The following is a 25,924-nucleotide window of genomic DNA, read 5'->3' on the forward strand; positions in this document are numbered from 1 at the left end:
GTTTACTGTTTGAGGACAGTGTCATAAATTCTCAAGTGCCATCCAGCATATATGTTTGTGTCGCGAAACGGAGAGGCGGTTTGGTGCGCACGCTGAGGACTGTTGAGGTAGCTGGGGCAGAGGAGGACAGCAGGATGGGTTCATCTCTATTAACTGTGGAATCACATCAACACTCGAACTGTACTTGCAGACAATTGACAAATATTGGGACGTCCATCCGTCTGTTTGTACAGTAAAGCCTCTCTCTGTTTGTTTTTCAAATACAGTGTAAATCTGCCCAAAGCCTTTCCATATATGAAGTTGTAAGGCATTTACAGTTGGACTGGGGAATCCAGTTTCCAGCTCCCTCTCTTTTAGGGTCTGGTTTTATGACCTGTTTGTCCGCCTAACTGTAACTGCACACAGCAGATTCTAAATCAGTGACGAAAGGTATTTCTACAAAACCCCATCACAACGCCAGGGTCCGAAAGCCAGCTGCTCTAGCAGACCCGCCAGAGAGCTGGAGCAGGCCTCGCCCAGACAGAAACCTGATAAGGGTAAACTGGAAGTGATCACATACACCCTAAACAGGGTTGTTAAGGACTCAGGTGAAATCAAACATGACAGCCTCTCCAGGCTTTTACTAGCAGAGAGCTGGAGTCAAATCATGAGCAGTGACAACCAGCTAATAGTCCCATGATTGAACCTCTGCAAGGGTTCTGAGATCACGTCGACCATGTCTGAGGCTGATCTTTCCTGTTCCAACATGACCCGATCGATGTTCTCTCTCCCTCTCTCTCTTCCCCCTTTCTCTCTCTCTCTTCCCCCTTCCCTCCCTCCCTCCCTCCCTCCCTCCCTCCCTCCCTCCCTCCCTCCCTCCCTCCCTCCCTCCCTCCCTCCCTCCCTCCCTCCCTCCCTCCCTCCCTCCCTCCCTCCCTCCCTCCCTCCCTCCCTCCCTCCCTCCCTCCCTCTCTGCTCCCCCCAGCTGACTGCCAGCCCCCATGCCAGAACCGGGGCTCCTGCAGCAGGCCCCACACCTGCGTCTGTCGCTCGGGCTTCCAGGGGAGCCGCTGTGAGGAAGTGGCCCCAGAGCAGGTGTACATCCACTCAGGTGGGGCGCTGAGGCGGGTGGAGCCAGGAGCCCAGCCCTTCCAGAGGGACCAGCCTTGGAGGAGAGCCCAGGACAGGCAGGCTGGAGAGCACCAGGGCCCCGGGGCCCACACGCCCAGACCAGCCACCACCAAACAGCCTCTTCACGCTGTGTAAGTCTCACACACACCCAGGCCTTGTGGGGTTTCTGTTTACCTGCTCCACATACGCAAAGAGCTCGCCGTACTTTGGGTTGTAGACTTGGTTTTCGTCTCTCAACAAACATTTGATCACAAAAAGTGACGTGTTCAGATGATATCATGAGATAAGTCCTCCTTTTCTACACTTACCGCATGGAGAAAGAGCATTTGTAGATTCTGAAATCAGAATAGTGGACTTGTGGCTGCTTTTTAGCATTCAATGAGGTTCATACTTGTGTCTGACATGGTGAAGAATGGGGCGACTGTTTCCAGCCCAGGACTCAGTGTGTGTGTTTGATCTGTAATGAATACTGATGCTGCTGCTCCGTCACTGACAAGCTTTTTCTTTTAAACATGATCAGTGAGCACAGAACAGGGTTGAAACCTGCTATGCCATTTATTTTGATCTATTATGGTGCTTTGACATGCTGGCATGCCAACCGTTGGCAGTTATGAAACGTTCTTTTGGCCCAATGTCATGGCACGGTGATATACATCTTTATTTGAGCGTGGAATTCGTTTTTTTCCCAGTGAAACTTGGACCCCAAATACGTGTCTTGATAGTGGTGCTTTTCCTGTCCTTATGAAACTTCATGTATCTGAGCATCTCTTTTCTGCTTGTGCATCATTTCCTTTTCACGTCAGCTCAACGTTGTTGATGTCTCCATCACCCTGTTCTTGGGTGAGGAGGTAGTATTTGTGTTGGAAAAGAAATTGTATCCATTAGTTACAAAACAGTCTGCAACACTTCACGGAATGTGCTTTGAAGTCCTTGCAAATACAAATACTGTATACAGGGCAGTTCATGTGCAGGTACAGAACAATCAACACTCATTATAAAGGTAAGTATCACTACAGGTATTACTGTGTATGTGTTTCCATGTTAAATCCAAGCAGATGATCAGATCTGTATGTTGTATTGATGCTTAATTCAACTAAGAATAAAGGGAAACAAGGTAACTTACCACACGCTCCTCCAGAGGGGAGAGGGGAGAGAGAGCCCCTCTCCACAGAGGGCGAGGGGAGAGAGAGCCCCTCTCCACAGGGGGCGAGGGGAGAGAGAGCCCCTCTCCACAGAGGGCGAGGGGAGAGAGAGCCCCTCTCCACAGGGGGCGAGGGGAGAGAGAGCCCCTCTCCACAGGGGGCGAGGGGAGAGAGAGCCCCTCTCCACAGGGGGCGAGGGGAGAGAGAGCCCCTCTCCTCCAGAGGGGCGAGGGGAGAGAGAGCCCCTCTCCACAGGGGGCGAGGGGAGAGAGAGCCCCTCTCCACAGGGGGCGAGGGGAGAGAGAGCCCCTCTCCACAGGGGGCGAGGGGAGAGAGAGCCCCTCTCCACAGGGGGCCAGACCTCACACTAGCAAGACCATGAAGATCAACATGTAGAAGAAATGAAAACAAGCCCTGATTTACCAGGCAGCGAAAAGGCAGTAACTATTGCCTTTAGTTATGAAACTGGAGAGCTGATTTGAATGAATGATGTATTTTCTTTGGGTTGATGTAACCCTATGACATTTTTAGCTGGTAATGTGACTCGCTAGACTGGAGTCACAGTGACTGGTGTTGTGCATAGCGTGAGTCCTAACCAGCCTTCCCTCTGAGAGGCCTGTAATCAGGCTGCTGACCGGCCCAGGACTCCTGGCTTTGACATCCTTATTTTGTTCCAATCCCTTTGGAATTGACACAGGGAACAATCGTGCTCACCTTTTCCCTTTAGGCTGTTTTTAGTTTGTTACTAAGCGAGTCACTGCCAAAGTCTTTGATTAAGGCTGGTTCTAATTTCGGAGCAAAGATGCTGAAAGGTATTAATTGCTTGTTTCCGTGGAATGTGAGGGTAGGTTTATCTTGTCAAATGTTTTGGAGGGAAGCCCAACATGTTTCGCAGTCTTTCCCTGGTTGTATTAAGTGCTATAATTTGTTAAACCACTGAGGTCATCCTTCAGTTTCAGCCAGTGTGTCATCTGGGTAATATCTGTTTGTGAAACCTTCAAAATGTTCTCAATTGCAGTTGATATTTATGGTTCAGTACATCGTAATTACGAGGCTCTTGCATAGTTATATCACCCTGTATTTCCGCTGGTGTTTTGGGATTATGTTGGCCAAGCCCAACCCAGGCAGTGGCCAGGCCTATAGCAGTAGTACCTCTCAGTAGAGCACACGGGTCATTGAATTGCTTTACTTTATTTTTTGCATGTATTGTTTTTGTATTCCTGATAAATCTTTGGTTTGTAGCTAATGACGGCCTCTTGTCGAAAGTGCACAGTTGCTCTGCATGTTTGGGCTGTGATATAGACACAGAGGACATGTTTGGGCTGTGATATAGACACAGAGGACATGTTTGGGCTGTGATATAGACACAGAGGACATGTTTGGGCTGTGATATAGACACAGAGGACATGTTTGGGCTGTGATATAGACACAGAGGACATGTTTGGGCTGTGATATAGACACAGAAGACATGTTTGGGCTGTGATATAGACACAGAGGACATGTTTGGGCTGTGATATAGACACAGAGGACATGTTTGGGCTGTGATATAGACACAGAGGACATGTTTGGGCTGTGATATAGACACAGAAGACATGTTTGGGCTGTGATATAGACACAGAGGACATGTTTGGGCTGTGATATAGACACAGAGGACATGTTTGGGCTGTGATATAGACACAGAGGACATGTTTGGGCTGTGATATAGACACAGAGGACATGTTTGGGCTGTGATATAGACACAGAGGACATGTTTGGGCTGTGATATAGACACAGAGGACATGTTTGGTCTGTGATATAGACACAGAAGACATGTTTGGGCTGTGATATAGACACAGAGGACATGTTTGGGCTGTGATATAGACACAGAAGACATGTTTGGGCTGTGATATAGACACAGAGGACATGTTTGGGCTGTGATATAGACACAGAGGACATGTTTGGGCTGTGATATAGACACAGAGGACATGTTTGGGCTGTGAGTCACGGATCTGCAGTGCGATGCTGCCCTTCTGACGCGACTGCAGACAGGATGCGAGGCTGAGTCACTCACTGCCCTGGGATGAGCCGCCTGGGCTGGCGGAGAGTTGGAGCTGACTAACACATCTCAACAGATGCTCTCTAATCCGGAGATGATTCCTTCATACCCAGAACCCTATCCCTCTCCAAAGCCCTTCTCAAACCGCTCCAGTCATAAACGACCTTCAGATGCTAACCCTTCCTTTCAGAGACGAGCCAGGGCCAGCGAAGACAGAAACTGGATCCCTCTGAGAGAAGGGCAGATGTTTGGGGTGCTGAACACGCCCTCAGAACTATGGTCTGTGTCTGTCTTGGTGGACTGTCTGAAGCAGATTCTTGTACATGTATGTACAGACTCTGTACTGGTGGACTGTTGTGTTTTCTCCTGTGTGCTCACATACCCATGGGGAGCTTGGAGAGGTGTAGACCAGCTGTATGTGAAAGCTTCAGGCTGTGGGCAGACTGCTCTAGCTACAAGTGATTCATCAGGGCAGACTCCCGTAGCTTCAAGTGATTCATCAGGGCAGACTCCCGTAGCTTCAAGTGATTCATCAGGGCAGACTCCCGTAGCTACAAGTGATTCACTATGCTGTGGGCACACTGCTCTAGCTTCAAGTGATTTATCATGACATACTGCTCTAGCTACAAGTGCAGGAGCAACCAGAGGTCAGAGAGAGAGAGAGACAGAGAGAGGGACAGAGAGAGAGATAGAGAGAGGGATAGAGAGATAGAGAGAGAGAGGGACAGAGAGACAGAGAGAGATAGAGAGAGAGAGAGAGAGAGAGAGAGAGATAGAGAGAGAGAGAGGGACAGAGAGAGAGATAGAGAGAGAGAGAGAGAGAGAGACAGAGAGAGAGAGAGACACAGAGAGAGAGAGAGAGAGAGAGAGAGAGAGAGAGAGGGACAGAGAGACAGAGAGAGAGAGAGAGAGAGAGAGAGAGAGAGAGAGAGAGAGAGACAGAGAGAGACAGAGAGAGAGAGAGACAGAAAGACAGAGAGAGAGAGAGAGACAGAGAGAGAGAGCACTGCCAATCCCAAATTAACAAGTGAAGAGACAGGAGTGGCAGATCACCTTCAACCCAGATTAGAATGTCCCGCTAGTTTGACCCTCCCACTTCTGCCCTGGGGACACGAGCACCAGCACACACTGGGCACCAGAGCAAGTCTCATCTCCTCTCTCTCCTGCCCTCAACCTGTCCACTCTCTTCCTCCTCCTCCCCCTCCTCCTCCTCCCCCTCCTCCTCCTCTCTGGTCCAGGGAAGGTGTGAGGTATGTCTGGGAAACAAATTTGGGTCGTTACGCCAGTAGCACCTTGTTACTGGCTCCTGCCTCTGTTGCCTGGTGGACCGGGCCAAGAAACGGGGGCATTTTGTGAAGGTTCCAGGAGTGAGGGAGAGAGGGGGGGAGCTGGTGTGGACCGGACCAGAGGAGAGGAGGGGTCGATGGGTCGTCTGTCTGGCAGAGGGAGGGAGAGGGCCAGAGTGTGGAGCGCCTGCTATCCTGTCTTGCCAGTTGGCCTCCCAGTGAACAGTAATGAAACCCCTCTGTGTACATAGCCTCAGCAGCAGACGGGGAACTCATCCAGTCTACTGTAGTTTGTGAAGTGGTTTGTCAACACTTGTGAATATCCTAAATGGTCTGCTAGACATTCCAGTTCAGCAGGTGGAGGCTTTCGCAGCACTTAACTTACAACATGCTGGAGTATGGGCTTCTGGATCCAGATGAATTAGGCTTTTTTAGATGAGTGATCAAACAGAGAAGAAGCTGTCGTGATGTTAGAAGTTCAGTGTTACCAATGTTTTTTCTCTCCAGTTAGCATAGGGAAGTGTTGTAAGGTGTGCAACCTGTTGCCATGACTTTCAGCAGGTGGAAGGATCCAGTTGTCATGGGGATAGACGGGCAGTAAACCTTTCCTCGTATATCAAATACGTAATTGCTTCTCCAGCGGGTTGCTGAGACCCCTTAGTCTCCTGCTCCGGTCTGAGATGTACTGGACCATTAGTCATGAGTGCATGAGGGGGCACGAGAGCCTTCTGGGGCTCGTGTGTTTCAGCCTGCTCTCCCTCCTCTCTGATCAGAGCTGAACCAGGAGGCTCTCATATCCACTGGATGATCCCAGCAGGAAGAGCTCTGCATTGGGACGTCTGACTCGCAGAGCGCTCACACAGCACAACTCCTCACAGAGAGACCCAACCTAATCCCACGAGTGAACCAAAACGTGGGAGTCAGAACATGCAAATGTTAGTGGGAGCTCCAGAGCGCTCCAGAGAGATCAGATGTTGTTGAGGAGCTGGTGGGAGCTTCAAAGAGCTCCAGAGAGATCAGATGTTGTTGAGGAGCTGCGTGGTCATGCCAGCCCAGCGGGATCCTACTGTAAAGTGCATCCAGCTCTGACGCAGAGGAGGATGTTATTGTAGTGGATCTGCTGCTGACTGAATAATCCAGCTGAATGAATCCAGCACATTTATGAGTGACAGGCTGGTCCTAAAACAAGCTGTGATGTACAAAACATATGAGAAGCGTTCTGTCAAGCCTGAGATCTGTCAATCCCCATACTCATGCCTCTCCACACACCATCCTCTCTCCTCTATCCCTCATCCACACCCTTCAAGCCCTCATCCACACCCTTCAAGCCCTCATCCACACCCTTCAACCCCTCATCCACACCTTTCAACCCTCATCCTCTCCTGTCACCCTTTGCCCTTCCCCTCCCCATCCTTACCAGCCTCCACCTGGGCCTGTCCATCCAGAGGCTGGCTCGACCCTGTCTGGCCCCTGGGTCCCACTCATGATCCAGCATGAGCACATCCATACACGGCTGCCAGATGACCACAGTGATCCCCCCTAGACTCCTGTCCTCAGGAGGACTGGAGCTCTCCTGTGGCTCTGGATCGTGAGAGGACTGGAGCTCTCCTGTGGCTCTGGATCGTGAGAGGACTGGAGCTCTCCTGTGGCTCTGGATCGTGAGAGGACTGTACCTGCCAGAGCCAACGCCTGCCGGTCACAGTCAGTCTGTCAGTCGCTCTTTATAAGAGGCCAGAGACGAGCCCTCCATCCTCTCATCATCCCTTTATCCTCTCTCCTTCCCAGCCCAGCTGGATCAGTGATATGGCATTGAGGACGCATTCCCCTCCTCCCTTGGGCCCTCTCTCCTTCTCCCCTTTCACACTCTCTCTCTCTCTCTCTCTCTCTCTCTCTCTCTCTCTCTCTCTCTCTCTGTCTCTCTCTCTCTCTCTCTCTCTCTCTCTCTGTCTCTCTCTCTCTGTCTCTCTCTCTCTCTCTCTCTCTCTCTCTCTCTCTCTCTCTGTCTCTCTCTCTCTCTCTCTCACACACACATTTTCTCTCACCCTCTCCCTTCCTCCCCTCCCTCCCTTCCTGTGACATCAGCCCTATACAGGAAATGGACCAGAGGCAAAGCAGGATGTGTGTTCAACAAGGCTGTCATCCCTCCAAAGGTGATTTCTTTCTGAGCTTCCCGGTTACGTCATCACACATGCCCTGATCAGTCAGCAGGATGCAGTGGCCTGGCACCAGGTCTGGGAACAGAACCCTCCAGCCTCCAGCCTCCAGCCTCCAGCCTCCACTCATCAGTCTGAGGAAACCTAAAAAAAGTTTAAACTTCGTTATTACCGTTTCACCACCCACCGTTCAACCACTTTTAGTAGGGCTGCAGGCAGCTCTCTGCAGGCAGCTCACTCCTTCAGTCTTATATATCTGCTGCTGATATATCAAGGACGCACTGAGCACAAGCTGCCAAGTCATGTGCTTTGAATGAGCCTTACTGTAAGTGGATGATAGGGATATGTAGCATGCTTCCACAGAGGCTGTTTCCCTCATTCTAACCCCACGTGAGGCTGGGTGACTAACAGGCCCAGCGCCTGGGAGGCTTCTTGACTCTCGGCTTCACACCATTCGGGCTGGGGCCTGGAGCTGGGGCCTGGAGCTGGGGCCTGGGGCTGGGGCCTGGGGCTGGGGCCTGTAGCCTGGGGCTGGGGCCTGTAGCCTGGGGCTGGAGCCTGGGGCTGAGGCCTGGAGCTGGGGCTGGAGCTGGAGCTGGGGCTGGGGCCTGGGGCCTAGGGCTGGGGCCTGTAGCCTGGGGGCTGGGGCCTGGAGCTGGGGCCTGGAGCTGGGGCCTGGAGCTGGGGCTGGAGCCTGGGGCCTGGGGCCTGGGTCTGGGGGCTGGGGCCTGGGGCTCCTCCACGTTAATCACCCAGCGTCCGCTGCTCCTAGTAGACCACCTCATGGCGTCCTCCTGAACACGCTACACCTGTCACAAGCGGTTGATGTGACAGGGAGTGTGTATCATGACTGCTTAGACTTGTAGTAGGAAGCGGTTGTAACGAAAGCAGCAGATGTGGCGGGGTTCGTGCCAGCAGTTATACAGTTTTTCAAAACGGGATATTAAAACTAAAAGGCCGAGGCTGAAATCCACCACTCCAATGTTCTTTGACTTCAGCTGAGAAGGGACTACATTCAGAATGGCAAACCACAAAGTAGCTCTCGAATTCTCTTGACGCTTTCAACTCCTGTGTTATCTGGACTCGTATCAACAAATAGTTACTGAAAACTCTGTGTTTCTCATACCACCTGGCAGTCTGGTTTACTGATCACCTAGACTCCTCCCCCTGTTTGTCTCCTCTCCCACTGCCAGGAGAGAGGAAGAGAGGGAAAGAGAGAGGAAGAGAGAGGAAGAGAGGGGAAGAGACAGGAAGAGAGAGGAAGAGAGGGGAAGAGAGAAGAAGAGAGAGGAAGAGAGGGGGAGAGAGGGGAAGAGAGAAGAAGAGAGAGGAAGAGAGGGGGAGAGAGGGGAAGAGAGAGGGAAGAGAGAGGAAGAGAGGGGGAGAGAGGGGAAGATAAGGGAGGAGAGATGAAGAGAGAGGAAGAGAGGGGAGGAGAGAGGAAGAGAGAGGAAGAGAGGGGAAGAGAGGGGGAGAGAGGGGAAGAGAGATGAAGAGAGAGGAAGAGAGGGGAGGAGAGAGGAAGAGAGGGGAGGAGAGAGGAAGAGAGGGGAGGAGAGAGGAAGAGAGAGAAAGAGAGGGGAAGAGAGAGGAAGTTCTGGGGGAATGCGGCTCACGAGGCAGGGAAGTGTGAAGTCATACGGTTGTCTTGTTGCTGCTTTCCTGTTGCAGTTTCATGTCTTCCCTTTAATCTGTGCAAGAATAATGTATGGTGGCTGTGATAATTGGTTTTCCTGGTGTGTGTCGGTGAGTGAACTAACTGTGTTAGTGTGTGTGAGTGTGTGTGTTAGTGTGTGTGAGTGTGAGTGTGTGTGTGTGTGTGTGTTAGTGTGTGTGAGTGAGTGTGTGTGTTAGTGTGTGTGAGTGTGTGTGTGTGTGTGTGAGTGTGTGAGTGTGAGTGTGTGTGTGTGAGTGTGTGAGTGTGTGTGTGTGTGAGTGAACTAGGGCGAGCCCTGGGAGAGCCTGAGGGATGAACCAGGGGATGTGTGCCATGCTATCAACTTGACCTTTGACCTGATCCCTGGTCTGGACGAACACTCTCACTTGTGATGCGGACGGAGGAGGGCTTTCCGGAGCACGAGGGACATCCTCTGTCCAGGTTTGGGAGAGAGAGGCCTTTGTGTCTCCCTGCTAACGCCGGATTATTGAATGTCAACATGGCTAAGACTGCAGACTCAGCTATGGGGGAGGGTGTCCTCACGTGAACCACTAGTGGGCTGGGGGGGCCTGGAGCAGGGGGCCTGGAGCAGGGGGCCTGGAGCAGGGGGCCTGGGGCAGGGGGGCCTGGGGCAGGGGGCCTGGGGCAGGGGGCCTGGAGCAGGGGGGCCTGGGGCAGGGGGGCTTGGGGCAGGGGGCCTGGGGCAGGGGGCCTGGGGCAAGGGGGCTTGGGGCAGGGGGGCCTGGGGCAGGGGGGGCCTGGGGCAGGGGGGCCTGGGGCAGGGGGGCCTGGGGCAGGGGGGCCTGGGGCTGGGAGGCCTGGGGCAGGGGGCCTGGGGCAGGGGGCCTGGGGCAGGGGGCCTTGGGCAGGGGGGCCTGGGGCAGGGGGGCCTGGAGCAGGGGGGCCTGGGGCAGGGGGGCCTGGGGGATGAGGGGGGAGCATGGTGGGTGGGTGGAGGGGGAGTACATACTAGCTGCCATGAAGAGAATGAAAACAGACATGGCTTTGGTATCGTTTAATTGAAGTTGGTAGTGAAGGTTCTTATTACATGACACTGCACATACCACGATATGCCACAGTTAATCCAGACTGGAGCCTAACCACCTCTTCGTAATTGTTTCAGAGGAGCTACCGCTTCCCAGCGTTCACCCAGACACACCTTCTGGCACCAGAAACACATTTTTTTGCACACAGAGATATTGACAGAGCCAGGCCAGGGATCTCTGCTCCCAGAGGGTTGGACTTGCTGGTGCTGGAACAAAGACCCATAGAGACACTCTCTCTCTCTCTCTCTCTCTCTCTCTCTCTCTCTCTCTCTCTCTCTCTCTCTCTCTCTCTCTCTCTCCCTCTCCCTCTCTCTCTCTGTCTCTTTCTCTCTCTCTCTCTGTCTCTCTCTCTCTCTCTCTCTCTCTCTCTCTCTCTCTCTCTCTCTCTCTCCCTCTCCCTCTCTCTCTCTGTCTCTTTCTCTCTCTCTCTCTGTCTCTCTCTCTCTCTCTCTCTCTCTCTCTCTCTCTCTCTCTCTCTCTCTCTCTCTCTCTCTCTCTCTCCCTGGCTAAGTCCTTCACATCCTCTGAGCCTCCATGGATGCAGCTGTTGGACAGAGAATATAAAAACAACATCAACAATTCCGGGAAATTATCTCTCCCAGACTGTACCACAACTTCCACCCCCCCCCCACCCATTCATCCTCTTCCCCCCACCCCCTACCCCGCATCCACCACCCCCTCACCCCAGGACCCCCTCATCCCCAAGATCCCCTCTCCCACCTCTGAGTCAGGCAAGTCCGAGGCAGGGGCAGAGGCAGAGGCTGCCTCAGTCAGGATTGAGCTCCCGTGATCATGCTTGGTGTTGAGGACATGAGTTACCAGTATGGCTGCATGGGACCAGTTAATCCAGTCAGAGGTCAGCGGGAGCAGTCCCAGTTGGCTCCAGAGTCAACGTTAACCAGACAAAAGCCAACTGCATAATATTAAGTCTTGGCATTACAGACCACCTCCTCCCGCTAAACTGTCAAACTGTAATTTGTTCAATGTACTATCAGAGCTACGGCGTTGCTCTGGAGAGTGTTTGGACGTCCTCTCAGTAGCATGCAGGCCTCCAAGCCTCCAGGCCACCAGGCCCTGCTTCCATCCAGCAGCCTTGCCTTCTGGCCGGCCTTTCACAGGCTCACACTCCGCTCCCCAAGAGCGGAGGTGAAAATTGACAGGCTGGCTTGGCTGTCACATAATACAGTCCCCCTGAGGGAGAAAGACAACAGTTTATTTCACTAGATTTGGCCGGGGATGCAGTCGACGTTTACGCGTGAACACTAGAGCGTCTAGGGACCTGATTGGTGTTGTGTTTCCAAAGAAGACTTATTTTTCATCCTCCTGGAGGAGAACGGCAGAAGGAGAAGTGAGGAGAACCAGTTTGACCTTGTCAGGGTTGGCACCTAGCCTGACTGACAAACCACCAGAAGAACTGTCCTTTCAGAGACTGAGTCTCTCTCCCTCTGCAGCAGGGCCCTGCATGTTCTCTGGCCTCAGCCCCGGCCCCCTGGGCCAGACAGAGACGGAGAGAGGAGCGTGGAGTGGGTTGAGCAAAGCTCAGTGAGTTAATCCCGGCCTGTTGTTCTCCCAGACCGTGGCTGCCACCAGCAGGGTTCCTGGGAGCCCAGACGGAGGCAGTGTGAGGAGGCCCAGCTGCCCTGCCTGGTGCCGTTCGCTCTGTGACGCACCCCTGTTTTTCACGAGGGGAAAATAATCTGCCAAGAGCTACAATTAGCCAAACCATAATGGCTGGAGATGCTATCAAAGCACAATAGGCCAATCTGGGCCTTAATTGCTCACTGATGTTGAGCCTGGCAAAGTTGTGAAGAACTCTCCTTTGCTCAAGAGGAAAACATGTTTTGGGATTGAACGGTGCGCTGCAGAATTCTCTAACGAGGTGTTAACGAGATACAGTAAGGTAAAGTGAAGTGGCTCTTCCTTGCATTACCTACAAAGAAAAGCCTCTTGCTCTCACAGAGACTGCTTTCAGTCTGGGCTCAGGGTCGCTGTACGTCATCTACCAGCGTACAGACCTGTCATTCCTTTCTCCAGCTTGACGCTGCTGTCCAAGTGGTGGCAATCCCCAGCCAGGGGAGAGAGAGTCCTCTAAACCTCTGAGTTAGCATCCTTCAGCTAGGCCATGGCGGCTGTTGTAAAGACTGGCTTCTTGGAGAATGTTGGAATGAGAATTTGCGAGGAAACTTACCCCATGTCCCAAACGCTGATTACATCCCCATGGAAACGGTCCCAGTATGACAAACTGGTACATTGATGTTGAGGGTGTGTTGTCTGTCTTGTTAAGTCAAAAACGTGCTGAAAAAGTCTAAGGATGAAGCCAACATCTGAAAGAACACAGGATCACTTTTAAACAAGGGTTAGGGTTTGGCATTTTCAAAAGATAGTTATTTTTAAACTTGCGTAACAAATGCAGATATAATATAAAGCTGGGCCACTCAATAGGCAGACTCCGGTTTGGATCCGTACCCGGACGCAATACAATTTGGACCGAAGCCAAAATCAACATTCTAATTTAGTCATGATCCAAGAGAGTTTTCATTGGTGCCTATATTATGTTCCTAGATGTGGGGCCAGTTGCATCATAATCGACCTAGTCTGAGACTTAAATGCAACTTTAAGTCTGACTTGCCATAGACTCTGGCAAATTGACCTGTTGCATAAAGCTTTAAGATCAGTGACTAACGTAAGAGTGACGTAGATAGGCTGTTGCGCTTTGCATTATGGGTAAAATAAGACACTTCACAACAAAAACGATGGCGGACAAAACAGTGACACTTAACGGCGAAAGATTGATACATTAAACCTAATGAAAACCTATATCTGTTACAATACATATATTGCTTATATTGAAAAATATAGGAATACAATATTGAAAAACTTGTCTTATTAACAAATTACATTTTACATTTGGTCATTTAGCAGACACTCTTATCCAGAGCGACTTTCAGTAAGTACAGGGACATTCTCCCCGAGCCATTCAATGAACCGTTGAAGCTTCTTAATTTAACCCCAATGCTACTTCCATTTATCAACAACTCCAACGCGGAAGGCTGGCGCTAGCCAGTTATGTTGAGTAAAATGACATTTAGCGGAAAAGCAGAACCCAGTCAACATTTTCTGCAGTTACAATTAACAAACTTTCGTATAACATTATGCTTAGATAATGACATAGCCTACTAACAGATCGTTGGCATAGCAACTCAGCCCTTACCGTAAGGTTTAGCCAGGGGTAGAGGTAACTTTTTTTTACCTCAAATTAAGTCAGTCTTACTATTTATGCAACAGACAGGCTTAATTAGACTAGTCTTACCTGACAATTTAAGACAGTCTAAGTCTTAGACTAGTCTTAGACTAAGTTTATGCAACTGGTTTCTTCCGTGTCCAATCAAGAGCTGTAATAACTGTAATCACCATGACAACTCACTCACTCAGCATAGGCCGCAACCTCTGTGGTTCACGCAGGTGTGTCATTTGCACCAACGCAGGCTAATCGATGTGCTAATGGGACCCGTCACCTCCTTAGCGAACATCATAGCGAGCTCTAAACCCGACAAAACCCGACAAAAAAGTTGATACCGAAAATCGCGATGTGTTTAATCTGCATTGAGACGGTTGCCCTTGTCAAAATTCGTCATGAGAAACGTCACTATGACACAAAGCATGGACACTATGAACAAAATTACCCCCAGAACTCTGAGGTAAGGGCCAGAAAAATAAACCATAATTGTTCCGGACCCTGGACTGAATGGAAATTTGGTGAGTGGACCTTTTGGGTTTCCAATACCCCTGATATAACGTGACAGACACACAGCTGTTGGTAGGTCAAGGCCTGTGAACAGTCCAGAGTGGTTTTCCTGAAGCGTTCACACCGCAGCCTGCTGGGTTACAACACTGACCACCACCAGATGAAACAGCCAATAGGCTATAATTTAGGGTCGGACGTTGATGTGACAGCGGCTGGTGGCTTATTTTAGCTTCCCAATGAACACCGACCTCAGCCTCCCCGCTCTAGATGTCTTCGTTGCCATGAGGAAGAAGCATAACAATACATTAAAGTCACTTTATGCTGACACGTATATTATATTTACTCTACCCTGTTCAAGGCCTACCCAGGAGGGCTTTATGAGCAGAGAGAGACCTCACAGCTCTGGTGCTTGTGGGCTCCGTGTCCATGACAGCAGGATTTGTCACCACAGTCGTGTGGTTGACATCTAGGAGAACAGCTGGGTAGCAAGCCTCGGCTCTCTGCGTATCCAGGGATAGATACGCCTCCAACTCCCAGACTCCTCGGCTGCCTTTCTGTGAAGGAAATGATTTGTGCAAATGAAGCAAATTTTCGACACAGCTTCATTCGCATGTTTGCATTGACTTTACATGTAATCTCATAAGAAATGCAATCGAGGAGAAATTAGCAATATCTTGACAGACCATCTAGAGAGACTGGCGTTGACTATAAAAAAAAAAAAAAATTGGGATTAGAAAATATATCAAAGCAATTTACCAACTAGGCTTTTAAATACTGTAACGCAACTTGAGTAGTTTACAAATGACACCTCTGAAGCCCTGGTTCCACCAGGATCTTAAGATGCCTCACCTGGGAAGCCAGGATCTTATGATACCTCACTTGGAAAGCTAGATCGACAGGAGCGTTCTTTGTTTAGAGTTGCATGTGTTGACAAGCCCTGTAATACTTTACTGGTGCTTTCAATGTCCCTGTTCTCTCTGTGGCTGAGATGTTGGGCAGTTTTATGTAGAATCTCCCATGCTTACTTCTAACATCCTGTTTCCTTATTGCTGTTTGGGGGGTTGTGGAAAGAGCGTGTAAAAACATTGCAATAATGTCAGTTTGTTTGGCTTCATCCAAAAACATTCTGTTGCCTCTAAATGGAGAACTTTACTAGCTCCAGTCTCTCACACTCCCTATTCCCTGTGCAAGTGCTCTCTCCTAACACGCCCAAAAGTCCTTTCTGCTTTAGCTGCCAAAAACAAGTGTTTGCCGAGACAGAGTAGAGGACAATGTATTCTCTGTTCCAGCTCTGCGATGATTAGGCCATTTGTCTGGTTTCAGTTGTATTAAGTCTGATGATCTACATAGGCAGTCTTCTGCCATGACGTGCAATACGCACACTTATATATCCTCCTAATGAGATGAGTGTGTGCAAACTTGGATTTTACACTTTAGTCTTTGAGAACAATCATTTACTTTCCACTGTTTGCCAAGTAGCCTTCAAATTGCTGCTAATTACAAAGCAACGATTCCACAACAGGGGAATGTTGGACGAGGATCGCTTTTGGAAAGAGGTAAATGGAACCATTAAGCATTTTGTGTAAATAAAGAGAATACGTTTTTTTTTTTTTTTTTTTTTATGTAACGGGATGAGATATTCTTGTGGTGATGGTAGTCTGGATACTGGGCCAGAGCTGTGCCACTCATCGTCCTGGGGGTCATGTTCAGTGCAGTGCTAAATATAAGGCCCAGCACATAGAGCAATTTGCCAGCGGCAGACTGAGAAGCGGAGAGAATCACACTGAGATGCTTATGCCAGACGCCGTGTTTAGACAGTCGACGCAAAGCCAAATAGCTTTTTCCAAGTTCCAGACGTCTTGCTATCAGTCGGGCTTCAGCTGCCTCAGGCCATTAGATGTGGTTTCTGAGTCCGGTATTTTCAAACAAATCAAGATGAAAAACGAGCGATGCCAAGGTAAAGCAGTGGCTTGGAATGTGTTCTCGGATTCCGGAGAGCGAGCAGTAATGCATCTCTGAGCCTCTGTCCAGGCCACCTGGCATGTCCAAGTCCTCAACTTCATTCGTTTTCAAAAGACAGATATGATTGATCTTGTATGAGATTTAGAGAGAGAGCCCAGTGAAGTGGGAGAGCCTGACCATGTGACAGGATGTGATGCAGTGCTGGTGCAGACCGTCTCACCCACAGTCTCACAGCAGGGGTGGCTTGTAAAGGGCAGCTGGTCTCGGATGGACGGGGGAGACAGTCTCACATCTAAACAGTCCCAGCAGAACTGGGTCAGTGTGGAGGAGGAAGAGAGGGAGGGGGGGGGGGGCTGGGCCTGTATCTGATGAACCCACTCTCTCCTGACTGCTCCAAGCAGGCTCAGTGGTAAACTGTATACCGAAGCAGAACACTGTTTTTTCGAAGGGCACTAGCAGAAATAACAGGATCAGCGCTGGGGTGATGGGAAGTGATGTGTTTTGAGAGCCCCCTGCATGTAGCTGTTCCTGGCAGAGCAACAAAGCTGCTTCCCAGACGATCACAAAGCCAGCCTCACTCCCACTCTGCCCTTCTTCAAAGCAGCCATGCCATTTAGCTTGGCACCGTTATGCCACTCGCTCCTATTATCGACAGGTTTTCCCGGACGCTGCGTCAGCAGACGGCTTTAGGAGGACGCCGGTCCTCGCCCCCTCCTCCAGCTTCTGGTCAGGGACAGAACTCACGAGACCAGGACAGGACATGGTTGGTCCTGCTCCAGAATGGCCCTGATCCATCTCAGCAGGGTCATAGATCACGTGGAGAGCAGCCAATTGGAGTTGCCAACCTTATATCCTGTCATGCTTTTCTAACATGACAGTGTGTCTCTTGCCTAGGGGCTTGTAGTTGTGTTGGAAGGATCGCTGTGTTACTGTAGCTGAAAGGAAAAGGCAGTTACTCTGATTAATAGATGTTTTAACTTATGACGATAAACATTGAAATATCTGCCTCGTAAGTGAAACATGTACATACACAGTCTCACGCTGAACCCTCCACTGCCACCAGCCCTGCCAGAGGGCTTTAATCAGGTGTTTGAAAGTGATTGTCGTGTGTGTTTAATGCCCTCAGAGAGCTTCCACAAGTGTTCTTTTTCCAGGCCTTTAATGGGGTGAAGCAACAATGAGTCTAACAGGAAACGTGTCAGATCAGCAGATCCTCTGCCCAGCCAGATCTCACTGCAGCCTGGATAAGGTTTCTGGAAACTCTGGTCAAGATTAAAAATGAGATTGATGAAACAGCCCCTCTTGGAAGGGACTTGACCACAAGATAAACAAGATTATCACATGTCTCTTATCTCCATGTGTGGTGGGTGTCTGGTGGTTAGTGGTATCTTAGTGGGACTACCGAAACAGGGTTTGAACTCTGCACTTCTGATCGCTGATCTTCTGCAGTGCTTTCTACGGGCACTGTTTGAATGTCGCTGTGGATAAAACCGTCCGCATGACTAAAATGTTAAATAATCAAAATGCAGCTTGTTCATCTGAGCCAGCTCCGTTCACACATTACAGAAGCGCATCTCCGTATTAGTGGAAACAGCAGTCTTGTGTTCCATCTGATGGGTGGGAGGGTAGTGCTAACTCAATAGATGTTTCTGCTGGTTCCCCTACTCCTGTCTCTCGTTGTTTCTGAAGGTCTGACAGACACAAGCCGCCCGGCCACCACGGCGGCTTGTTCATTAAGATGCCATGGTTTCATTTGATACCCAAAACAGTTTTTCCATCAACCCCCCCCTCCCCTTTCCCCCACAAAGTAACAATGTTTCATTGGCAGAGGTTTCCAGAATGCTTCTCATTCACCCAGAACCAGGCGGGTGGAGGGGAGGGGAGGGGAGGGGGAGGGGAGGGGAGGGGAGGGGAGGGGAGGGGAGGGGAGGGGAGGGGAGGGGAGGGGAGGGGAGGGGAGGGGAGGGGGGGGGGGGGCTCCCTCACCGGAGCATGCAGCCTTGAAGTTCTTAATGATGACATCAAACGTTCAGAATGAGCCGCCCCCCCCTCCCCCCTTCCCCCCCGCACCCCTAGCCTCTGATCCGGGGGGTGGGGGGGTGGGTGGAAGTGGGTGGGGGGGTTGGAGGGGCAGCAGTGACCTCATACCGGGAGGAAACAGACTGTGATGCGGAGGAGAACACATGCAGTCCAGACCAGGAAGCCAGGCAGGATGCGTGCAGGCCAGGTGTCACGGCCAAGGCAACGGAAACAGAGGCATCATGCCCTCGCCCTTCCCATAATGCCCCTCACTGCTGATTGATCCGGCGTACGGTGGCTCCCCATGCTGCGTCCCAGCAGACGCGGTCTGGGAGGGTCTGGAACCAGGTGGGTCTGGAACCAGGGGGGTCTGGAACCAGGAGGGTCTGGAACCAGGGGGGTCAGGAACCAGGAGGGTCTGTAACCAGGTGGGTCTGGAACCAGGGGGGTCTGGAACCAGGAGGGTCTGGAACCAGGTGGGTCTGGAACCAGGGGGGTCTGGAACCAGGTGGGTCTGGAACCAGGAGGGTCTGGAACCAGGAGGGTCTGGAACCAAGGGGGTCTGGAACCAGGGGGGTCTGGAACCAGGAGGGTCTGGAACCAGGAGGTTCCACAGCTGACAGCCGTAGATGCACGCTGCCTCTGCAGTGGTGGATGTCAAGGTCCATGATCTAATGTTTGATCTAATGTTTGTCTCTATTTGTCTTTTCATTCCGTGTTCTGTTACGGTGGCAGAAAGAATGTGGTTGAGAAACATGCAGAGGCCTGTGCCATTCAGCACAGCTAAGAATGTGTTGTGTGATGTGTGTGTTTGATGTGTGTGTGCGTGTGTGATGTCTGTGTGTGTGTGACGTGTTTGATGTGTGTGTGTGTGATGTGATGTGTGTGTGCAAATAAGTGGTGTACCTCTTAAAAACCACATGTAATGAGTGTTATTGTTGGTCACTGATGCTCTAAATTAGTGGTTTGATTGCGCTTAAATACCTTGTAGCGTTGCAGTGTCTGCAGGTGTGCCCCTCACACACACACACACACACACACACACACACTCACACACACACACACACACACACCTGTGTAACAGAGCCACTCACAGATCAGTAGGGTCCAGATGTGTGTGTTTGAGGCTATTCCAGATCTAGCTAATCCCTCAAACTCAGGTATGCTTCTCTCCCAGGACTCTCATCTACGAAATTCCACCTCCAATTCCCTCTACACCCCTACCCTGCCCCCTACTCAACACACACACCATTCTCAGACCACTGGGATTGTAATGAGGCCTCATCAAATGCTCTCAATGTTCTTCCATCACTTCAGCCGAGCCGCGTTCCTTCATCCAGTGTTTAATGCTTCCTCCTGGCCTGTCCATTGCCCCACATCGCCCCCCTGCTGGTCACTGTACAGCTGAACGGGGAGTTCACTGTCTAGTCAAGCTCAAACGATGGGCAGGTTCACTAAGTTTAGAACTGTGGAAGGAAGATGTGTTCCTGTTCTGATGTGTTCCTTATGCAGCGCGCACACACACACACACACTCACACACTCTCACACACACACACTCACACACACTCACACACACTCACACACACACACACTCACACACACTCACACACACACACTCACACACACTCACACACACCCACACACACACTCACACACACTCACACACTCTCACACACACACACACTCACACACTCTCACACCCACACACACACTCACACACTCTCACACCCACACACACACTCACACCCACACACACACTCACCCACACACACACTCACACACACTCACACACACTCACCCACACACACACTCACACACACTCACACACACACACTCACACACACTCACACACACTCACCCACACACACACTCACACACACTCACACACACACACTCACACACACTCACACACACCCACCCACACACACACTCACACACACTCACACACACACACTCACACACACTCACACACACCCACACACACACTCACACACACTCACACACACACACACCCACACACACACTCACACACACACACACACTCACACACACACACTCACACACACTCACACACACCCACACACACACTCACACACACTCACACACACACACACTCACACACACCCCCACACACACACTCACACACACACACTCACACACACTCACACACACCCACACACACACTCACACACACTCACACACACACACACTCACACACACACTCACACACACACACCCACACACACACACACTCACACACACTCACACACACACACTCACACACTCTCACACACACACACACACTCACACACACTCACACACACACACACACTCACACACACACACTCTCACACACACACACACACTCACACACACACACAGGCACACATACATACTCACACACACATGTAAACTCTCCTAGATGAGCCCATGAGGGAATCATGACTTGTATTAGCTTAGGTGCCGGATGTGGTGCTTTCTGTTAATCAGACATGACTGGTGTTCGATTACGAAATGCCTTTAATACTAAACAGAATCATCAATTAATTAGTGGAGCTAATGTTTCTCTGACCTACACCAGATGTTGGAGAATAACAATCAGGCTAAAAAGATATTATATTCTTGATTTAATTAAAGTTAATTATGTTCAAATTATGTTATCCCATGTATAGAATCAATTTAAGACGGCTGTTATGGAGAGGCAGCATTTCCCTCTCTCACTCTCTCAGGCATGGAGCCGCGTTTCCTATGGTGACTATGTTGAAATGGATTCTCGAGTATTTCCTACCTCAAAATTGATTAACAGTGGTTGTATTTTGACAATATCTTATCCACTAGTTTATTGTGCGGGTTACCGTAGAAACGATTATGGGCAGTACAGCCGGCGGAAGTAGCAAAGTGCTGAGTTCACCGGCGATTTTTTAGTTAGCTAGGCTGACAAGGTCAGAAATCTTACCCTGCTAAAACTAATATCAGGGAGGTTACTCTGCTTATTTCTCAACTGAAAATAAAGTATACACTTTGTACAGCATTGTCTTGCTGCTCGTCAGCTAGTCAGTATTTCATTAATAAATAAAACCTTTCAAAACAAGCTAATTCAAACAACTGCGCCAACGTTGTAGCTATAAAACAGAAAAGAAAAAAGGTATGCCCTAAGTCAGGTCAACAAATTCCGGTAACTAGCAGTTACATTAGTACTCGCACACAAAATTCCTCAAAATGATCTTCCCAAAATGACAATTAACAAAGCATATAGCCTACATAGGATTCTTAGGATAGAGGATTCTGCCCTTCAAGCAAGAGGGTGAATAGCTAGCTAACCATTTTTAGCTACATTATAACATACTCAGTTATCTGACTCAGCTTGCTCGTTGGTAAAGTTAACAGATAAATAATTAGTCTGTCATGTGTTCCCTATGGATAGAGCTAATGTAATGTAACATGTCTTTCTCTGTTTTTAACAAAAATCTGGAAATGAAAGAGATTTCTGCGAGGGTTATCGGTGAAAGAAAATCTAAAACACACTGAATTGCTATTTCTTTTGTTCCCAGAAATATCCTATTGATGTAACCATTGTGTAAAAGCAGTAAACCATGATGTGGGGCAATATTGGCAGACAGCCCATGGGTTGTGCTCTCATTCACGACCAGTCTCACGGAGAAGATGCATCGTGTTTTCTCTTGCTAACAGGACCCAAGTGAGACCAGGAGCCGCCGACTCCTCCCCCCAGCAGACCGGGACGTCTCGCACCGTCAAGCGTTATCCATCATCGACATGGCCCATCACCTCCAACGCTCTGCCCAATGGGAACGGGCACAGGAGCGGGCATGGTCAGAGCAGCCACAGAGCCTCCAGCACCAGGCACCTCCAGGGCCAGTCCAGCAATGCTCTGTCTCCAGCAGGTAATGACCCAGAACATCACTGTCCAGGCATGCAGTCTGCTCTTCAAACACACTGCCCACAGACACACACCTGTGTGTGTGTGTGTGTGTGTGTCACCTCAGCCTCAACACATACCCCACCCTTAGAGAACCACACACACACACACACACACACACACCACCAGAAACACAATCTTTGAATTACTGATTCCACCTATCTAAGAACCTGTCTGCTGTCCAAGTTTGTCTTGTTTTTGTACCAGGGCAACGGCTGTTGGTCAGCTTCCCACCATTACACAACGTTAACACTCTCTCTCTCTCTCTCTCTCTCTCTCTCTCTCTCTCTCTTCATAACACACAAACATGCACACCTTATCCCAATGTTACATTATTTGGATCTCAGCCCAATGCCTAACTGGATTCTGTCACCCTCCATAGGCCTGTGATACACCCTCCTCCAGCTACACTGTGCCACTGCCCCACCGTCGACACACGCACGCACGCACGCACACACAAACACACACACACACACAAACACACACACACACACTCCTTCCCCTTGCTCCACTCCAGCTTGTGTGTTCTTGTGGAAGGATGGGTCTCTCCAGGACTGCCCTGCTGGTCCTCACCCAGGTGTGTGTGTGTGTGTGTGTCCAGGGGCCAACCTCACGTCCAGCTTGGACCGCATCAAGATCGTGTTCACGCCCACGTTGTGTCGCCGGGTGTGTCGCGGCGGACGCTGCTCCAGCAGCTGTGAGAAGGGAGACGTGACCACGGTCTACAGCGAGAACCACCAGCAGCAGCAGCAACCCAAGACCCAGGGCTTCCGCCTCTGTGAGTGCTCTCTCTCTCTCTCTCTCTCTTTCTCTCTCTCTCTCTCTCTCTTTCTCTCTCTCTCTCTCTCCTTCTTTCTCTCTCTCTCAGAGGGGGGGAGAGAGAGGAGTAACAGAGCCACACATGGAGAGACGGCGGTCTCACGCTCCCGAAACTCTTTGAGCCTCGCGCCTTGCTCCCTGCCTCACCCTCGCCTGTTTAGCACGCTCGCCGGGGGAGGGGGGGGGTACAAAGAGAGGGAGGCAGGAAGAAGGAGGCCAAAGCGTGAATAGGACTTTATAGGGATTACATTAAACCTGCCAGTTATCCAGAGGCTTTGCTGCTTGCCTGCGGGGAGGGAGATCTGTGGAAGAGAGGCTGTCCTGCTGTTATTCCCCCCACTCCCCGCAGGCCCCGCGGGGGCACGCTCCAATCCCCCTGGCTGATTAGACCTGAAAGGCACCTATACCACACACACGCACACATACACATGGGAGCAAGCATTTGAGCACACACACACAGACAGACACGAACACACACACACACACAAACACACAGACACACACACACTACCGCTCCCTCTCGTAACTGGCTAAGCTCTTCGGGTGTTCAGTTTGAATAAACAGGTTGTTTTGCAGGTTTCTGCCAGCAGTAATAGGGCTTTGGAGCCATGCTTCAGAGGTCTGGCCGGGCTGTTATAGCAGCCAGCACTTCCTCCTCCTGATCCTTACCAGGAGTTAGTTTTCACACATGTTGTTTTCTAGACATCTCTGGTCGTTAAAACATCTGTTGAAGACTGTCTTAAAGGAAATTGCTTCAACATCCAAACTGGCATCTTCTTATTGCAGGAGTGCGTGTTAGTAAAGGAATGTCCAGTAGACACTAAACGGTGATCATGCTCATGTTATTATTAGGGTGGAGAACTGGGCTGTCTGTTCCCTGGATCCACAGCACCCACTACAGCGGGGCTGTCTGTTCCATGGATCCACAGCACCCACTACAGTGGGGATGTCTGTTCCCTGGATCCACAGCACCCACTACAGCTGTTCTAAGGGGGATTCATTAAAGTGCCGGGCTGATGTGTCGACAAACATTTTGATAGAATGTTTTATTGGGATAATGTCAGCGTGTGTCTGAACTACATCCCCCATCTACATGCCTGTGTTACTGTGTGTGTGTGTGTGTGTGGGAGGAGGGCAGAGGTGAAGCCAGAACAGAACAGGGCAGGGCTGTGGTCCAGATTGGGGAGGAATTCATGGTGCTTAGTCCTGATAATTTAGCTGGCCTGTGTAATCACAGGGCCTGAACACTGGCTCCACGTATCTCTCCACCCTGCCAGACACTGCCTGTCTGTCTGCCTGCCTGCCTGCTTGCCTGCCTGCCTGCCTGCCTGCCTGCCTGCTTGCCTGCCTGCCTGCCTGCCTGTCTGTCTGCCTGCCTGTCTGTCTGTCTGTCTGTCTGTCTGCCTATCTGTCTGCCTATCTGTCTGCCTATCTGTCTGCCTGTCTGTCTGTCTGTCTGTCTGTCTGTCTGTCTGTCTGCCTGTCGTTCTGTCTGTCTGTCTGCCTGTCTGTCTGTCTGTCTGTCTGTCTGTCTGTCTTTCTGTCTGTCTGCCTGTCTGTCTGTCTGTCTGCCTGTCTGTCTTTCTGTGGTCCAGGGATGTGAGCATCTGAGCATGACTGCTGTTCTTTGTCCTCCCAGACAGCAACGTGTCAACGTGTGTGTCTATGTGGTGTGTGTCTATGTGGTGTGTGTCTATGTGGTGTGTGTCTATGTGGTGTGTGTCTATGTGGTGTGTGTCTGTGTGGTGTGTGTCTATGTGGTGTGTGTCTATGTGGTGTGTGTGGTGCCAGTGGGGCCCAGAAAGAGGATTGGTTATTTTTAATAATCTTGAACTCTGACCTGTAGTGGCCCAGGTTGTATACATGTGAATGTTTGAGCGTTTGAAGTGGTACTGTGCTGAGGTCAGCGCTGAGCTGTTGTGGGGATCCCAGGTATGTAGGCCACTGGTACCTCTGCCAAAAGATAAGAGATCAGAGACAGTCTCTCTCTCTCTCTCTCTCTCTCTCTCTCTCTCTCTCTCTCTCTCTCTCTCTCTCTCTCTCTCTCTCTCTCTCTCTCTCTCCATACTTGAGCCAATGTCCCACAGAAGTGTTCAGAACCTTCAGTACATGTTTTCTCGTCAGCATGGGGTATTTAACAAGGTTTACATGACATCTGGACGGGAGGATGCAGTCACAAACATGTTAGCAGGCTGAGGGCAGTGTGTGTGTGTGTGTGTGTGTGTGTGTGTGTGTGGGGGGGGGGGGGGGGGGGGTCATGTAGTGAAGCGTTGCCCTCAGGCTGAAGCTGGGACCCCATAAAGGAGTCTATGAGGTGTCAGCCAGGAGATCCTAGCTACACGAGCCCTCCCACCCCCACCCTCCTGCTTATTGGTACAGTTCGCTGCATGAGCTGTCAATTAAATCTCAGTAAGTTCTCTCCCTGGTAACGACCTGTTTGTGTTTGTCTCTCTCTCTCCCCCCCAGTCTTCTGCCAGATCCCCTGTCTGAGTGGAGGTCGCTGTATCGGCCGAGACCAGTGCTGGTGTCCATCGAACTCCACGGGGAAGTTCTGCCACCTCCCGGCCCCGCCCCCCTCCGGCCCCGCCCCCCCGCCGGGCCCCAGGGGCCACGTGCCCTCCCACTCCATGTACACCCTGCCGCTGTCCAATCAGCAAGGTGATCAAGCATCCGTCTGGCCCAATGGGAGGCTGGCTCTAGCCCTCAGGTTCTTGTGGCCCTCCCGTGGTCAGGCTGTCTGTCTCCCCCCCTCCTCCCCTCTTCCTCCGCTCGTTTCCTGTCCCTCCTGATGCCGGCCGCTCTGTGGTCTGCTGGAGGCTGTCCACCCTAACGGCCCACGGCCCGGTTACTGCACTGCTGTCAGCCTCTGTGAAACAGCAGTGAAAGTCAGGATTCATTTTGAGCTGAATATGTAATGTGTGTCCCCACACACACACACGCTCGCACACTCCTTTGTAAGTCCTTATATTGTTTGCAAAGTGTTCCCTGTTACAGCGCGGGTGAATATTGGAA

General features: G+C 50.8%; 1 protein-coding gene across 1 annotated transcript in view; it reads left to right on the top strand.

Moving 5' to 3' along the window:
• The window catches only part of LOC146300197 (latent-transforming growth factor beta-binding protein 2-like), a 91,390-nt gene that overhangs the window by 15,838 nt on the left and 49,628 nt on the right, over positions 1–25,924 (top strand). The window contains exons 3-6 of the mRNA XM_084681500.1: positions 965–1,241; positions 21,847–22,058; positions 22,695–22,871; positions 25,379–25,570. Of these exons, the coding sequence (XP_084537626.1) occupies positions 965–1,241; positions 21,847–22,058; positions 22,695–22,871; positions 25,379–25,570 (858 nt within the window). The remainder of the gene's footprint in view (positions 1–964; positions 1,242–21,846; positions 22,059–22,694; positions 22,872–25,378; positions 25,571–25,924) is intronic.

The sequence above is a fragment of the Hypomesus nipponensis genome, chromosome 3, assembly GCF_054491055.1.
Source record: "Hypomesus nipponensis isolate SF chromosome 3, ASM5449105v1, whole genome shotgun sequence".
NCBI classification, from domain to species: domain Eukaryota; kingdom Metazoa; phylum Chordata; class Actinopteri; order Osmeriformes; family Osmeridae; genus Hypomesus; species Hypomesus nipponensis.